This window comes from Mobula birostris, chromosome 11 (genome assembly GCF_030028105.1).
Source record: "Mobula birostris isolate sMobBir1 chromosome 11, sMobBir1.hap1, whole genome shotgun sequence".
Lineage (NCBI taxonomy): Eukaryota > Metazoa > Chordata > Chondrichthyes > Myliobatiformes > Myliobatidae > Mobula > Mobula birostris.
In genome coordinates, this window is record NC_092380.1 from 103,394,864 (window position 1) to 103,412,733 (window position 17,870).

The window sequence follows — 17,870 nt, forward strand, 5'->3', positions numbered from 1 at the left end:
ACGTGGATCTCGTTACAAAAGAGCACTCTGAAATCCTGAAATACAAGAAATCAGAGTGTGATTGCATCTATAGCTTTTGGACTGCTCTGAATGATGAAATTAAGAAGAGGAGTAAAAGGGATGTCATCTCATGAATACGTAATTCCATTAAAATAGCAGAGCATGAAATTCGCCGTGAGCATAGTAACCATTCATAACATTCGTAACTGTGCTCGGCTCCTCAAAGGATTTATGGAATGGTGTCATTCTGCCCTGAATCACGGGTAGTACATGTACAAATTCCTAATCTACTCAGCAGGGAGGCTCCACCACACAACTGATTGGAAGCCAGTGTGAGATCTCACTTATTTCCAGTTGAACTCCAGCACAGGCAAATGACAATAATGTTGAACTTGGAACACGCTTTATCCTGCAGAGTTGCAGCACAGTATGCCTTTGATTTCATTCACTTACCGGTCCTCTTTTTCCGTAGCGTTGCTTGGAAAGTGAAAGAGAAGGAGGTAAATATGTTTTAATGATTGCATATTCTGTTGCTGATTGACAGTGAAATCTCTTTCATAATTCAGAAGACATAGCTGCAGAATTTAACCTTTCGGCCCATCGAGTCTTCCCCACCGTTCCATCATGGCTGATTTATTATTCCTCTCTACCCTGTTCTCCTGCCTTCTCCCCGCTACCTTTGGCACCTAACTAATCATGAGTCTATCAACCTCCTTGTATTCTGAGGTGGTGCCCCCTGGTCCCAGCCTCCCCTACTAAAGGAAACATCCTCTCCATGTAAACTCTATCTAAGCCTTTCAACATTTGGTAGGTTTCAATTAAATCCCTCCCCTACCCCCCCATTCTTCTAAACTCCAGTGAGTACAGACCTAGAGCAATCAAATACTGCCCACAGGTTCACTCTCTCATTCCTGGGATCATTCTTGTTAACCTCCTCTGGATCTTCTCCAATGCCAGCACGTCCTTTCTTAGATAAGGTACCCAAAACTGCACACAATTCTCCAAGTGCAATCTGACCAACGCTTTATAAAGCCTCAGCAATACATCCTTGTTCTTATATTCTACTCCTTTTGAAATGAATGTTAACATTGCATTTGCTTCCCCAGATTGGTTTGGCTTAGGAGCGTAACGAGAACGCCTCCATCTCTGGTGCCTTGACCTGTGATGCATCAACTCTATCAACAAGTAAGTCAGGGCTCTGATCTACTTTCACCGGTTGATTTTAGTGGATGGAGACTCTCTAAACAAATTCCTGGGCAGTGTTGAAAAATAGGTTTTAGAGATAAGGAAAAGATGAAAGATTAGCTTTATTTATCACAGCTACATCGAAACATACAGTGAAATGCGTCATTTACGTCAAATCAATTCAGCAACGATATTGCTGTGCAGCCCACAAATGTTGCTGAGCTTCGGGCACAATATAGCACAGCCACAACCCCCAACTCACATGTCTCTTGGGATGTGGAAAGAAACTGGAGCATCCGGAGGAAACTCATATGATCACGGGAAGAACGTACAAGCTCCTTACAAACTGCAGTGGGTATCAAAAGCTGGTGTAATAGTGTTATGCTAACTGCTACACAATGCTAACCATGCCACCTGTTTTTGGTAGAATAGACCTGTCACTGATACGAAATCTCGGAAGGAAGGATCACTGGCACCAGTCTGGGTAAATTGGACCCTGGTCCAGTTATTACAACTCAGACTTATGGATGTCTTAAGCTCACAGAAAGTATTCAGGCCCAGAGTTCCCTTACGATATATGTACTACACAACACCGTGTGACCAGGATGTTTTTCAACAGGTCAAGCAGCACCTGTGGAGCCAAAGGGATGTTTTAGAGCAAAATTAAATTTCTGGACATTGGTGAGTTCAACTTCATGGTACAATTGTGGGGGAGATGCAGGGAAGTTTACATAGGAATGGGATCTGCAGATCTTTGATGTGTTAACTGGCCACAGAATCCAGGTCCACTCTTCTCTCCTATCAGATTCCTTCCTCTCCAGCCCTGTACCCTTCCTACCCACCTGGCTTCACCTATCACCTTCTAACTCCTCCCCCTAATCTCACCTTTTTATTCTGGCATCTTCCCCCTTCCTTTCCATAGATGCTGCCTGACCTGCTGAGTTCCTTCACTATTTTGTATGTGTTGCATTAAGTGTCAACAAATAGGTTAATTGTCAGAACAGAGAGAGGTAGGGAACTAAACTAGTCCCTTCTACCTATATAAAGTCCATAGCCCTCCATTACAGGCATATTCATGTGCCTATCTACTGTAAGAGTCTCTTCAATGCCTTGTTGTACTTACCTTCATTACCACCTCTGGCAGTATGTTCCCAAGCACCCACCACTGGACTCTCTTGTGGATGCTTCTTATATAAATCTGGCAACAAAAGCACTTGGTGCATGTTTTAAGTGTCTACTGCTGAAAATCTGCTGACTAAGAACACCAAAAACTGTAATATCATTTCTCTGCATATTGTGGGGATACGATGAGAGATTCTGTTGATAAAGAGTCACCTGTTACTCTCAACAGCAACTGGACCAACACACACAAAATGCTGGAGGAACTCAGCAGGTCAGGCAGCATCCATGGAAAGGAATAATAAGTCGATGTTTTGGGCCCAGACCCTTCATCAGTATTGCAATATCATGATGGAACCCACCACACTCCAGATGGGCCGTTTATCCCATTCCCATCAGGGAGGAGGCTATGTAGCATAGACACCAGGACCACCAGACTCAAAAACAGTTACTTTCCACAAGCAATAAGGCTGATCAACACATCCACTCACTAACTCCAGCACTACTTTATTATTTCCTGTCAGTCACCTTATGTACAGCCCAGCTTCGCATATGGACATACAGTCAACCTATATCTAAGCTATCTCAGAATCAGGAACTATTATCACTGGCATATGTCGTGAACTTTGTTAACTTTGCAGCAGCACAACAATGCAATACATGATAACAGAAAAAAAGCTGTGAATTACGGTAAGTGTGTATATAGTTAAATTAAATAAGTAATGCAAAATTAGAAATAAAAGTAGTGAGGTAGTGTTCATGGGTTCAATGTCCATTCAGAATACAGATGGCAGAGGGGAAAAAGCTGTTCCTGAATCGTTGAGTGAGTGCCTTCAATTACTTTACTAACTTCAAAATATCAACAGTTGTCAGCTTGTAGTTTCTACCTAGTTTTTACACTGGTATTGAGATCTTCCTAATAAGGAATTTGAACATGCAAAAGGTTACTAATTGATAACTGCTAGTCAATTCTTTATTAAAAAAGGCATTACTCTGTTCAGATCATAAGACATAGGAGCAGAATTAAGCCATTCAGCTTACATAGAAACATAGAAACATAGAAAATAGGTGCAGGAGTAGGCCATTCGGCCCTTTGAGCCTGCACCGCCATTTATTATGATCATGGCTGATCATCCAACTCAGAACCCCGCCCCAGCCTTCCCTCCATACCCCCTGACCCCCGTAGCCACAAGGACCATATCTAACTCCCTCTTAAGTATAGCCAATGAACTGGCCTCAACTGTTTCCTGTGGCAGAGAATTCCACAGATTCACCACTCTCTGTGTGAAGAAGTTTTTCCTAATCTCGGTCCTAAAAGGCTTCCCCTCTATCCTCAAACTGTGGCCCCTCGTTCTGGACTTCCCCAACATCGGGAACAATCTTCCTGCATCTAGCCTGTCCAATCTCTTTAGGATCTTATACGTTTCAATCAGATCCCCCCTCAATCTTCTAAATTCCAACGAGTACAAGCCCAGTTCATCCAGTCTTTCTTCATATGAAAGTCCTGCCATCCCAGGAATCAATCTGGTGAACCTTCTTTGTACTCCCTCTATGGCAAGGATGTCTTTCCTCAGATTAGGGGACCAAAACTGCACACAATACTCCAGGTGTGGTCTCACCAAGGCCTTGTACAACTGCAGTAGTACCTCCCTGCTCCTGTACTCGAATCCTCTCGCTATAAATGCCAGCATACCATTCGCCTTTTTCACCACCTGCTGTACCTGCATGCCCACTTTCAATGACTGGTGTATAATGACACCCAGGTCTCGTTGCACCTCCCCTTTTCCTAATCGGCCACCATTCAGATAATAATCTGTTTTCCTATTTTTGCCACCAAAGTGGATAACTTCACATTTATCCACATTAAATTCCATCTGCCATGAATTTGCCCACTAACCCAACCTATCCAAGTCACCCTGCATCCTCTTAGCATCCTCCTCACAGCTAACACTGCCACCCAGCTTCGTGTCATCCGCAAACTTGGAGATGCTGCATTTAATTCCCTCATCCAAGTCATTAATATATATTGTAAACAACTGGGGTCCCAGCACTGAGCCTTGCAGTACCCCACTAGTCACCGCCTGCCATTCTGAAAAGGTCCCGTTTATTCCCACTCTTTGCTTCCTGTCTGCTAACCAACTCTCCACCCACACCAATACCTTACCCCCAATACCGTGTGCTTTAAGTTTGCACACTAATCTCCTGTGTGGGACCTTGTCAAAAGCCTTTTGAAAATCCAAATATACCACATCCACTGGTTCTCCCCTATCCACTCTACTAGTTACATCCTCAAAAAATTCTATGAGATTCGTCAGACATGATTTTCCTTTCACAAATCCATGCTGACTTTGTCCGATCATTTCACCACTTTCCAAATGTGCTGTTATCACATCCTTGATAACTGACTCCAGCAGTTTCCCCACCACCGACGTTAGGCTAACCGGTCTATAATTCCCCGGTTTTTCTCTCCCTCCTTTTTTAAAAAGTGGAGTTACATTAGCCACCCTCCAATCCTCAGGAACTAGTCCAGAATCTAACGAGTTTTGAAAAATTATCACTAATGCATCCACTATTTCTTGGGCTACTTCCTTAAGCACTCTGGGATGCAGACCATCTGGCCCTGGGGATTTATCTGCCTTCAATCCCTTCAATTTACCTAACACCACTTCCCTACTAACATGTATTTCGCTCAGTTCCTCCATCTCACTGGACCCTCTGTCCCCTACTATTTCTGGAAGATTATTTATGTCCTCCTTAGTGAAGACAGAACCAAAGTAATTATTCAATTGGTCTGCCATGTCCTTGCTCCCCATAATCAATTCACCTGTTTCTGTCTGCATGGACCTACATTTGTCTTTACCAGTCTTTTCCTTTTTACATATCTATAAAAGCTTTTACAGTCCGTTTTTATGTTCCCTGCCAGTTTTCTCTCATAATCTTTTTTCCCCTTCCTAATTAAGCCCTTTGTCTTCCTCTGCTGAACTCTGAATTTCTCCCAGTCCTCAGGTGAGCCACTTTCTCTGGCTAATTTGTATGCTTCTTCTTTGGAATTGATACTATCCCTAATTTCTCTTGTCAGCCACGGGTGCACTACCTTCCTTGATTTATTCTTTTGCCAAACTGGGATGAACAATTGTTGTAGTTCATCCATGCAACCTTTAAATGCTTGCCATTGCATATCCACCGTCAATCCTTTAAGTGTCATTTGCCAGTCTATCTTAGCTATTTCAAGTCTCATACCTTCAAAGTTACCCCTCTTTAAGTTCAGAACCTTTGTTTCTGAATTAACTATGTCATTCTCCATCTTAATGAAGAATTCCACCATATTATGGTCACTCTTACCCAAGGGGCCTCTCACGACAAGATTGCAAATTAACCCTTCTTCATTGCTCAAAACCCAGTCCAGAATAGCCTGCTCTCTAGTTGGTTCCTCGACATGTTGGTTCAAAAAACCATCCCGCATACATTCCAAGAAATCCTCTTCCTCAGCACCTTTACCAATTTGGTTCACCCAATCTACATATAGATTGAAGTCACCCATTATAACTGCTGTTCCTTTATTGCACACATTTCTAATTTCCTGTTTAATACCATCTCCGACCTCACTACTACTGTTAGGTGGCCTGTACACAACTCCCACCAGCGTCTTCTGCCCCTTAGTGTTACGCAGCTCTACCCATATCGATTCCACATCTTCTCGGCTTATGTCCTTCCTTTCTATTGCGTTAATCTCTTCTTTAACCAGCAACACCACCCCACCTCCCCTTCCTTCATGTCTATCCCTCCTGAATATTGAATATCCCTGAATGTTGAGCTCCCATCCTTGGTCCCCCTGGAGCCATGTCTCTGTGATCCCAACTATATCATAATCATTAATAACAATCTGCACTTTCAATTCATCCACCTTATTACGAATGCTCCTTGCATTGACACACAAAGCCTTCAGGCGCTCTTTTACAACTCTCTTAGCCCTTATACAATTATGCTGAAAAGTGGCCCTTTTTAATGCTTGCCCTGGATTTGTCGGCCTGCCACTTTTACTTTTCTCCATAGTACTTTTTGCTTCTACCCTCACTATACACCCCTCTGTCTCTCTGCACTGGTTCCCGTCCCCCTGTTGTGAACTAACCTCCTCACACCTAGCCTCTTTAATTTGATTCCCACCCCCCAACCATTCTAGTTTAAAGTCACCTCAGTAGCCCCCGCTAATCTCCCTGCCAGGATATTGGTCCCCCTAGGATTCAAGTGCAACCCGTCCTTTTTGTACAGGTCACGCCTGCACCAAAAGAGGTCCCAATGATCCAAAAACTTGAATCCCTGCCCCCTGCTCCAATCCCTCAGCCATGCATTTATCCTCCACCTCATCGCATTCCTACTCTCACTGTCACGTGGCACAGGCAGTAATCCTGAGATCACTACCTTTGCGGTCCTTTTTCTCAACTCCCTTCCTAGCTCCCTATATTCTCCTTTCAGGACCTCATCCCTTTTCCTACCTATGTCATTGGTACCTATATGTACCACGACCTCTGGCTCCTCACCCTCCCACTTCAGGATATCTTGGACACGATCAGAAATATCCCGGACCCTGGCACCAGGGAGGCAAACTACCATCCGGGTCTCTGGACTGCGTCCACAGAATCGTCTATCTGACCCCCTTACTATCGAGTCCCCTATCACAACTGCCCTCCTCTTCCTTGCCCTACCCTTCTGAGTTACAGGGCCTGTTTTGCCATTCTATCATGGCTGATTTATTTTCCCTCTCAACTCCATTCTCCTGCTTTTACCTGTAACCTGTGACACCATTACTTATCAGGGACCCATCAACCCTCCACTTTAAACATACTCAAATGACTTGGCCCCACAGACATCTGTGGCAATGAATTCTGCAGATTCACACCACATTCCGGCTGAAGAAGTTCTTCCTTATCTCTGTTCTAAAGGGACAAACTCGTAATCTGACGCTGTGTCCTCTGGTCCTAAGCCCTCCCCACTAAAGGAAGCATCTTCTCCACGTCCACTCTATCTAGGCCTTGCAATGTTTGATAGGTTTTAATGAGATATTCCCCCCCCCCCCCCCACCCCATCCATTCTTCCAGCCTCACTTCTAAGGTAACCTTTTCATTCTTGGGATTATTCTTGTGAATCTCCTCTGGAACCTCTCCTACACAAGCGCATCTTTTCTTAGATAAGCAGCCCACAATTGCTCACTATACTCCAAATGCGGTCTGATCAGTGCCTAATAAAGCCACAGCCTTATAACGTCCCATAAGATAATGGTGGCATAAATCTGACAGTTCGGAATCTTTTTTCTAAACTTAAATTATATGATGAGAGGAGCGGAGTTAACGACATTATTGAATGTGTCTGATACAAGCTGTTGGTCTAGCCCTGTTTTGCTTTTTTTTGGGGTTTTTTTTCTCTTTTTCTTTTGGGTTTTTTTTTTGTTTATATATTTTTTTTCTTTTTATTTCTTTTTTTAATGTTTAATTTCATTATGAGTTTGGAAGTCTTTTATATCTATGTTACTTAAAATTCATTTTATATATGCTGATGAACATTTTTCCAATCTCTTTGTACCAACTTTGTTATTGAGTTTATAATTTTGAAAAATTAATAAAAAGATTTAAAAAGAAAAGATAATGGTGGCATAATTTGTTTTCTCTCTGAGAGTCAAGAGTCTTTCGACTGTACTTTCTCAAAGGACTGTATACTCGTTGTCTTGGAATATTTTTAAGGCAAAGCTAGACAATTGCATGATTACTAAGGAGTGAAAGGTTACTGTGGGTAGAACTTAGAGTTCAGAATCAAAATCAGGTTTATGTCGTGAACAGTTGTTTTGTGGCAGCAGTACCTAGAAACACATAATATATATTTTAAAAAGCTCTAAATTGAAAAAGGAAATATATATAAAAATTAAATTAAGTAACTACTGGAAAAAGAGAGCAAAAATAGTCAGAGGGGCCTTGCAGTCCTCCTTGTGCACAAGTAAATAAAGTGTGTTTGAGGAGCAAAAGCAAATTTTGAGAGATCAGTTAAACGGTGATCAGAGTTTTGCTGATGCAGAGAGAGCTCCGGCAATTATTCTTTGCTGACACATTGCTTCATGAGCAGAAAAAATATTAACTGCTAGAAGAATTCAATGGGCCGAGTTGCATCTGTGGAAGCAAAAGAACGTTCTGGAGCAACAATTAGTTGCTGGAAGCTAACAGCTTCATAGCTGTAAGAGAATTGTGGAGGAAGGTACAGGAAAGTTTGCCTAGAAAGGGGGTTGTGCACATATATTAAATGGCTGCAGAATCCAGGTTCTATGTTATTGAAAGTGGTGGCGTCAATGTTTTAATTCTCAGAACGTCAGCAAGGATAAAAAAAAAGGAACTGAGAAAGTAAGACACCTGCTCACACATTCCTCGGATGTTAGGTCTTGATGTTGATTTCTGTTTGGTTCAATTTTGTGTTCATGTTACCACATGGAGACACACTGACAGAACAGACAGGCAGGCTACAGCTATCATGCCTTAGACTGCTGCACCATCACAGATACTTAATGTGATGTCTGATCCCAGCAAAACTAGTGAGGAGTGAATGAGCCCTTGAAACATTAGATGACCCGACTCCATCCTAAAGAAGTCAGATGGTTTTATACTGAGCTAGCCACTGACTGTGGGAAGTTTTTGCTTAACTCCTGGCACTTGAAGAACTACACAAATGTGGTTAACTTCCAAGCCACAGGAGTATCAATGCTGAAAAGCACCATGACCTTCTTCAACTGTACTGTTTGAGTATGCAAATATAAAAATTGGGAATAGAAGTAGACCATTCAGCCGCTCAGACCTACTCCCCTATTCAGTAAGATTATGGCTGATCTAATTTTAACCTAGCATCGAGACACCTTAAAAAGGTGATGCCTCAAGAAGGTGGGATCCTTCATTAAGGACCCTCACCACCCAGGACATGCCCTTTTCTCATTGCTACCATCAAGAAGGTATAGGACCCTGAAGACACATGCTCAATATTTCAGGAACAGCATCTTCCCCTCCACCATCAGGTTTCTGAAAGGACAACGAACCCAAGAACACTACCTCACTACTCCATTTTTGCTCCATTTTTTTGCATGACTACTTAGTTTAATTTTTATATATAAATTTCTTCTTGCAATTCATAGTTTTTAAAAAATTATGTATTGCAATGTACTATTGCTACACACAAAACACATTTCATGACATATACCAGTGATATTAAAACTGTTTCTGAACTCTAAATTCTATCCACAGTAACCTCTCACCCTTTAGTAATCATGTGACCATCTAGTTTTCTGTAAAAATATTCCAAAACATTGGATCTACTGTCCTTTGAGAAAGAACAGTTGAAACACTCTCAGAGAGAAAACAAATTATGCCACCGCTATCTTGTGGGTGAGCCATATTTTGTTCAGACAGTGAACCCTAATCCTAGATACTCCCATAGATGGAAACATTTTCTTCACATGTTCTTCAGGATCTTAAGTGCTTCAATCACAGAAGGATCCTTACCACTGGGTGCATGTCCTTTTCTCATCACTATCATTAAGGAGGAGGTACAGGAACATGAAGACACACACACATTTATGAAGAGCTTTGTCCTCTCTACCATCAGATTTATTTATTTATTGCTTGATTGATTGATTTGAGATACAGCAGCGCTGTCCAGCAATGCGCCGATTTAATCCTAATCATAGGACAAATTACAATGACCTATTAACCTACTAACCTGTACGTCTTTGGACTGTGGGAAGAAACCGGAGCACCCGGAGAAAACCCACGTGGTCATGGGGAGAACGTAGAAACTCCCTGCAGGCAGCGGCGGGAATTGAATGCCGGTCACTTGTATTGCTAACCACTATGCTACCTTGCAACCCCATGAATGCTGTGAATGGTTCATGAACCCATGAACACTATCTCGCTATTTCTCTTTTGCACTATTTATTTATTTATTCTTTATGGTAAGTTACAGTACTTTTTTTTAACATCACACACAAAGCAACAAATTCCACAACATACATCAATAATAATAAACCTGATTCTGGTTCAGAAGTTGCCTCTTACTCTGCTGAACTTGAGCAGATATGTGCCTAGCCTGTCCAACCTTTATAAGACAACCTGCTTTTTACAGGGTCAGTCTAATAAACCTTCTCTGAAATGGTTCAATATATGCTTGTCTTTCCTTAAGTAAGGAGACCAATACTGAACACAGGTGGACAAGAGCAAAGGTTCAAGGATATTCTCAAAGAGTCTGAAATCTACGCTACAACTCACTGATGCCTGGATATCCTTGGAGCATGACAACTCAAAATGGAGAAGGAGCAATTGTGAAGATATTGAGATCACGCATCAAGTACATGGTTAAGCCCAGAGTAAAGAGTGCACCACCACACTAAGTGTCCCCCTCCCATCCCATCAGTGGTGGACAAACCTGTGGTTCCTTCAGCAGTTTCATTAGTTGCCTCAGAACTCTCAAAACTGGAGGGAAGGCAAAAGATTTTTATTTCATTTATTTAGTGATACGTCATGGGAACAGGATTTCAGGCCCGACAAGCCCAGTTATACCCACACGATCAATTATCACGTCTTTGTAATGTGGGAGGAAACTGGAGTACCTGGAGGAAACCCATATGGTCACAGGAAGAATCTACAGAACCCTTACAGAGAGCAGCGAAATTGAACTCAGATTGCTGGTGTTATAATAGCATTACACTAACCGCTATGCTAATGTGTTGCCCCAAAATCCTGCATCCTGCTTCCCAAGGGACTGCCTAAGGCAGCGGTCCCTGACCACCGGGCTGCGGACTGGTACCAGGCCACAAAGCATGTGCCACCGGGCTGCGAGGAAACGATATAATTTGGTGATATGAGTCAGCTGCACCTTTCCTCATTCTCTGTCGTGCCCAATGTTGAACTTGAACGCACGCGAGGTCATTACGCATGCAAGGTTATTACTGGCGTGTCATCCATGTCAGCATGGGAAGAAGATCAACTCCTCGAGGTTGTAAATGATGGCGGGCTGAAAAGTATGTTTTACATAACATCTCTGCTGGCAGTCTGGATCAAAGTCAAGGCTAAATATCCTGAAGTTCGTCCTGACGAAGGGTCTCGGCCTGAAACGTCGACTGTACCTCTTCCTAGAGATGCTGCCTGGCCTGCTGCGATCACCAGCAACTTTGATGTGTGTTGCTTGAATTTCCAGCATCTGCAGAATTCCTGTTGTTTGCTAAATATCCTGAGATAGCCACGAAAGCACTGAAAACGTTACTTCCATTTCCAACATATCTCTGCAATGAATGCAACGAAAACTGAATTGCGAAATAGACTGGACATAAGGAACCCCCTTCGAGTATCGCTGTCTCCCATCACCCCTCGATAGGACCGTCTTGTTGCAGGAAAACAAGCTCAGGGCTCCCACTGATTCATCGATATTGGTGTGTTGCAATGATTTTATATGTTCATACGGGGAAAATATGTGCTGTGTGTTTAATATTAAATTTGTTAGATAAACCCTTTTAGAAATGAAATTGAGTGTATTAGTCACTTATAAGTGACTTATAGTTCTTATCACCTATATTCTGGTCGTGATTAACACCGCCCCCCCCAGCGAACAGAATCACCAAAAACGACTTGTAGAAAAAAATCGGGATGTACACGCATGCGCACTGGTGCCCGCGCAAGGCTTCATGGTCATGGTAGTCTTTCTCAGGGTAAGCACAACGTATTTGACTGCTACTCTCATCCATTGGCAACGCCCCCCCCTGCCGTTGGCCAGTCCGCAAAGAATATTGTCAATGTTAAACCAGTCCACAGTGATAAAAAGGTTGGGGACCACTGATCTAGCAAATCTAAAGCACAACCTCTCTATTTTTGTATTTGACTCCCCTTGCAATAAACAATGACATTGTTAGCTTTTCTAATTACTTGCTGTCTCTGCATGCTAACCTTTTATGAATTATGCACAATATTACTCATGCACAAATGATTAACTTTATTCCTAAATTTAGCAGCCCTCTGGGTACATTTTACAGTTTTTTAATTGCTTACATGGGAAAAAATATTTTGGAATTGTGTGCCTTTCTGAACATGATACAGCCATGGAAATGGTTAAAGCCAGTGGGAAAGGAACAATAACGGGTAAAAGGAACAAAGCTTCTGGTACCTCACTATTAGACCAAGCGTAACTACTGAGAATGCTCTGACATGTACTTCTTGTGTTGGCATTAATTGCTGCCGGAACTGAAACAATTTAATATTCTTTAATGCACAAACTCACATTAACAGATGTTTAGATTATTGAAGACAAATGCAATACAAATAACCAACGTGCATCATGCTTGTCTTCCAAATTGACTTAATAATGCCCATTATAAATTGGCATTAAGACAGTGGGGAGAGGTTGATTGAGTCCAACCTGAAGAAATTGTGAAGAATAGCTCAGTTGCTCCTTGGGAAGTGTTTTTTCACTTGCAGATGAGAGAACTGAAGGCAGCTGGAGGATCTGAGACCATGGGATAAAGATGAGCAGGATTCCAATTTGCCACCAGTCACCAGACCAGCTTAGTTACATATTACTGTATCCACAAAGGCCACAGCTCACTGAGCAGCCAGGAATGCGTCATACCATCTCCTAGCACTGGAGCTGGTACCCAGTAGCAACATCAGGACCATATAACTCAGCATATTTAGCATTGATCAGGCAATAGCAAAAGATGAAAGACAAAGCAACTTATTTCAACGTGCCAGTGAATATATTGAAACCTGTAGCAGTTCACAGCGACAGTAGTAGTTTTGAATGAAGCTCTATGACAAGGCTTCATTGACTATAAACATATGGTGTAGAAGACCATAAGACATAGGAGAACTAGGCCTTTTGGCCCATCAAGTCTGCTCAGCCATCCCATCAAAGCAAATTTATTATCACGCTTAATCCCTTTCTCCTGCTTTCTCCTTTGATGACCTGATTAATCAAGAACTTATCAACCTCCACCTTAAATATACCCAGTGACTTGGCCACTGCAGCTATCTGTGGCAACAAATTCCACAGAGTTACCACCCTTCTCTTCATCCCTATTCTAAAGGAATGTCCTTGTATTCTGACGCTGTGCCCTCTGGAACTAGACTCCCCCACTATAGGGAACACGTAGACTCTATCTAGGTCTCTCAATATTCGATAGGTTTAGATGAGATCTACCCCTCAATCTTCTAAGCTCCAGTGAGTACAGGCCCAGAGCCATCAAACGTTCATATGTTAACCTTTTCATTCTGGTGAACTTCCTCTGGATCTTCTCCAATGGCAGGATAATGGGTCCAAAACTGCTCACAATATTCCAGTGAATATTGCCTTATAAAGCCTCAGCATTACATCCTTGTTTTTATATTCTAGTCGTCTTGAAATTAATCAGAATCAGATTTAATATCACTGGCATATATTGTGAATTTTGTTTTGTGGCAGCAGTACATTTCAAAACATAATGACAAAAAAAGTACAATAAGTAGTATATATAAAAAAAGAAAATTAAATTCAACAAGTAGTGCAAAAAGAGAGAAAACCGTACTGAGGTAGTGTTCATGGGTTCATTGTCCATTCAGAAATTTGATGGCAGAGCAAAAGAACTGTTTCTGAAATGTTGAATGTGTCCCCTCAGGCTCCTGTACCACATTCTTGATGGCAGCAATGAGAAAAGAGCATGTCTTAGGTGATGAGAGTCCTTATTAATATATGCCACCATTTCAAGGCACTGCCTATTGAAGGTGTCTTGGATGTTGGAGAGGTCAGTGCCTATGTTGGAGCTGGTAGAGTTTACAACTTTCTGAAGCTTTGTCTGTGCAGTGACTCCACCATTCCGGACACTGATGCAACCAGTTAGTGTACTTTCCATACATCTGTAGAAATTCGTGAGTGCTTTTGGCAACATACCAATTCTCCTCAAACTCATAACGAAATATAGCCACTGTCATGCCTACTTTGTAATTACATAGAACATAGAAATTCACAGCACATTACAGGCCCTTTGGCCCACAATGTTGTGCTGACCATGTAACCTACTCCAGAAACTGCCTAGAATTTCACTACTGCATAGCCCTGTACTTTTCTAAGCTCTGTGTATCTAAGAGTCTTTTAAAAGACCCTGTTGTATCCACCTCTACCACTGTCACTTGCAGTGCATTCTATGCACCCACCACTCTCTGTGTGAAAAATGTTAATATGTTAATGTGTCAATGTGTTAGGCCCAGAATAGATCCTCAGAGATGTTGACACCCAGAAACCTGAAACTCTTCATCCTTTCCATTTCTGATCCCTGAATGAGGACTGGTGTGTGTTCCCCTTCTTGAAAGTCCACAATCAATTTCTTGGTCTTACTGATGTTGAGTGCAAGGTTGTTGTGACACCACTCAACCAGCTGATCTATCCTACTCTTGTAAACTCCAGTGAATACAGGCCCAGAGCCATCAAACGCTCATATGTTAACCCTTTCATTCTGGTGAACCTCCTCTGGATCTTCTCCAATGGCAGGACATATTTTCTTAGATAATGGGCCCAAAACTGCTCACAATATTCCAGTGAATATTGCCTTATAAAGCCTCAGCATTATATCCTTGTTTTTATATTCTAGTTCTCTTGAAATTAATCAGAATCAGATTTAATATCACTGGCATATGTTGTGAATCTTGTTGTTCTCGGCACCATCTTAAATTCTGCCAATAATAGCTATGTATTGGCAAATTTATAGATGGTACTGAGCTGTTAACTGGGCAGTGATGTACTGGCATCAGCACTGGACTTTGAGGCAAATGGTCCAGGGTTCGAGCCAACCCATGCACACTTTCCATCCCTGCTGGGTTGAGTGTTGAGCTAGCAACTCGGCCTCGTTAAAAACTATACAAATGCTAAAGAAAAGGTAAGGTTGCCACCCAATGTGCCACAAAGCGCAGAGAGGAAAAAAAATTGAACTGTGCTCAGCTACACATTGTGGGTGTAGGGGGAGTAGAGCAGTGGGATAAGCACACTTCCTTGAGATTGAGTGCTCAGCCCTAACATTGCAGTTGTCTTCCCTCCCACTGACTCAGCCTGCAAGGTAACCTTTAAAGAATCTTGCATGATTCTGCATTCTCATGTCCCTTTACACCTCTGATCTCAGTGACTTCTTCTTGTCTATGACTCAGAGGTTTGTAAATAATGTCACAAAGAATGGAGGTCAAATTTCTAGAATATCTTTTACCGCAGTATTGTGGGAGTGCCACACTGTCAGGGGTTTTGTCTTTCAGATGATGTGTTAAATTGAAGTCATTGCACTATTCTGCACTAAGTTTTGCTGTATTTCACACAAGAGCAGGGGTATTATTCCCAGTGTACCAGTTAATATTTATCCTTCATCAAAATAGATTTTCCGACCATCATCACATTAGAGCAGGGATTCCAAACCTGGGGTCCATGGACTCCATGGCATAACAAAAGTAGCAAATGTATTCTGAGGTAAGGGTATATAGCAAATATTAATTTCAGCTATCAACCTGAACATGGACTGTAGATTAACTTTAAAATGCAGCTCTGGACATTAGTTTCCTGGTGCTGTGAACACCAGTTAGTTGAAAAACAGACAATACTAATTAACATTTATTTTAGGCATCAGGAATGTGGGTGCAAAGAAGGAGGTGTGAAAATTTTATGCAGTTCAAAGGTTTGTAACTATAGAATTGATCTGCCATTACCTTTGATCTTTAGCATATATAAAATGTCATGTAATATTGGGTCAAACAAGCCTCTTCCTTCAAGAGTGTCTCATTGTGTTGAATACAACATTTCTGTATCCACTAGCTTCAGTTCCTCTGCAGTGTCTTTGTTCATGTTACAACAGGGAACCTTTGCATTAGAGAAATGCCGTGCAGAATTTAGCTACTGTTTACCATAAAGCAGATATTGGTAAGACCTCAGACAAAGTTAGGAATCAAAAGATTGAGCATGGTGCAACAAAATCTAAGAAGGTGAATACAGGATTGAAGGTGTATCTGAATGAGCACAATATACAGAATAAGGTAGATGAACTTGCAGTACAGTTGCAGATTGACAGGTATGACATTATAGGCATTATGGAATCATGGCTGAAAGACTATAGCTGGGAGCTCAATGTCCTAGGATAAGAATTGCACTGAAAGGATAGGCAAGAAGGTAGAGGCTCAGGAAATGGTAGTGTCAGGAAGTGTATGGTTATGCACTTAGGTAGAAGAAATGAAAAGATTGACTATTTTCTAAATGGAGAGAAAATACAGAAAACTGAGACACAAAGGGACTTAGGAGTTCTTGTGCAGGGTTCCCTAAAGGTTAATTTGTAGGTTGAGCCTGTGGTAAGGAAGGCAAATGCAATGTTAGCATTCATTTCAAGAGGACTAGAATATAAATGCAAGGATATAATGATGAAACTTTACAAAGCACTGGGGAGGCCTCACATCTTGAGTAGGTTTTGGCCCCTCATCTTAGGAAGGATGTGCTGAAACTGGAGAGGGTTCAAAGGAGGTTCATGGAAATGAACCCAGGACTGAATAGCTTGTCACATGAAGAACGTTTGATGGCTCTGGGCCTAAATTCACTAGAATTCAGAAGAATGAGGGGTGACCTCATTGAAATCGATTGAATGGTGAAAGACCTTTATAGAGGGAATGTGGAGAGGATACATTTGCTACTTGGTGGGAGAGTCTAAGACCAGAGGACACAGCCTTAGTAGAAAGGGGCTTCCTTTTGGAATGGAGATGGGGAGGAATTTCTTTACCCAGAGAGTGGTGAATCTATGGAATCCTTTGCCACGGGCAACTGTGGAGACTGTCTTTATGTATATTTAAGGCAAAAATCGATAGACTTGATTTGTCAGTGTATGAAGGGATACTGGAGGAGGCAGGAGATTGGGGATGAGAGGAAAAATTGGATCAGCCATGATGAAATGGCGGAGTAGACTTGATGGGCCAAATGGCCTAATTCTGCTCCTATATCTTATGGTCTTATGATATTATAAAGCAATGATCACACCTGTTACTTAAGGTACTCCACTGGCTGTACAATAGTTATAAATGACCTGGACTAATGAAAAGTTGCATAAAAACGAGAGACATAGAAAAGTAGATAACCAGAGTCCATCCCTATGTGAGGGACATCTAAATTAGAGGTATAGTCAAAGTGGAGGTTGATAGATTCTTGATTAGTAAGCGTGTTAATGGCAGGGAAATGGGATTGAGAGGGAAAAGAAATCCACCACGATTGAATGGAATAGCAGACTGCATGGGCTGCATAGCTGAATTTTGCTCCTATGTCTAAGGTACAGATTTAACGTGAGAGGGAGGAAGTTAAAACAGATCTGAAAGGTTAATTTTTCACACAAGTAACTGGAATGAGCTGCTAGGAGGCAGGTACAGCAACAGCAAGTAAGAGGCATCTGGTCAGGTACCTGAGTGAGCAAAGGTATACTAGAATATGGAATTAATGCAAGTAAGTGTGATTAATATAGATAAGCTTGATAGTTGACATAGACAGTGTGGACTAAAGAATCTGTTTCAATG

At 41.8% G+C, this 17,870-nt stretch overlaps 1 protein-coding gene across 3 annotated transcripts in view; it reads right to left on the reverse strand.

The window, feature by feature from the left end:
- The window catches only part of LOC140205282 (SH3 and multiple ankyrin repeat domains protein 2-like), a 1,215,789-nt gene that overhangs the window by 41,758 nt on the left and 1,156,161 nt on the right, over positions 1-17,870 (reverse strand). Inside the window, exon 19 of one of the 3 annotated variants that reach the window (XM_072272779.1) lies at positions 454-477. The exons of the other annotated variants lie outside the window; for them this stretch is intronic. Within the exon in view, the coding sequence (XP_072128880.1) occupies positions 454-477 (24 nt within the window). The remainder of the gene's footprint in view (positions 1-453; positions 478-17,870) is intronic. 3 annotated transcript variants of the gene reach the window in all.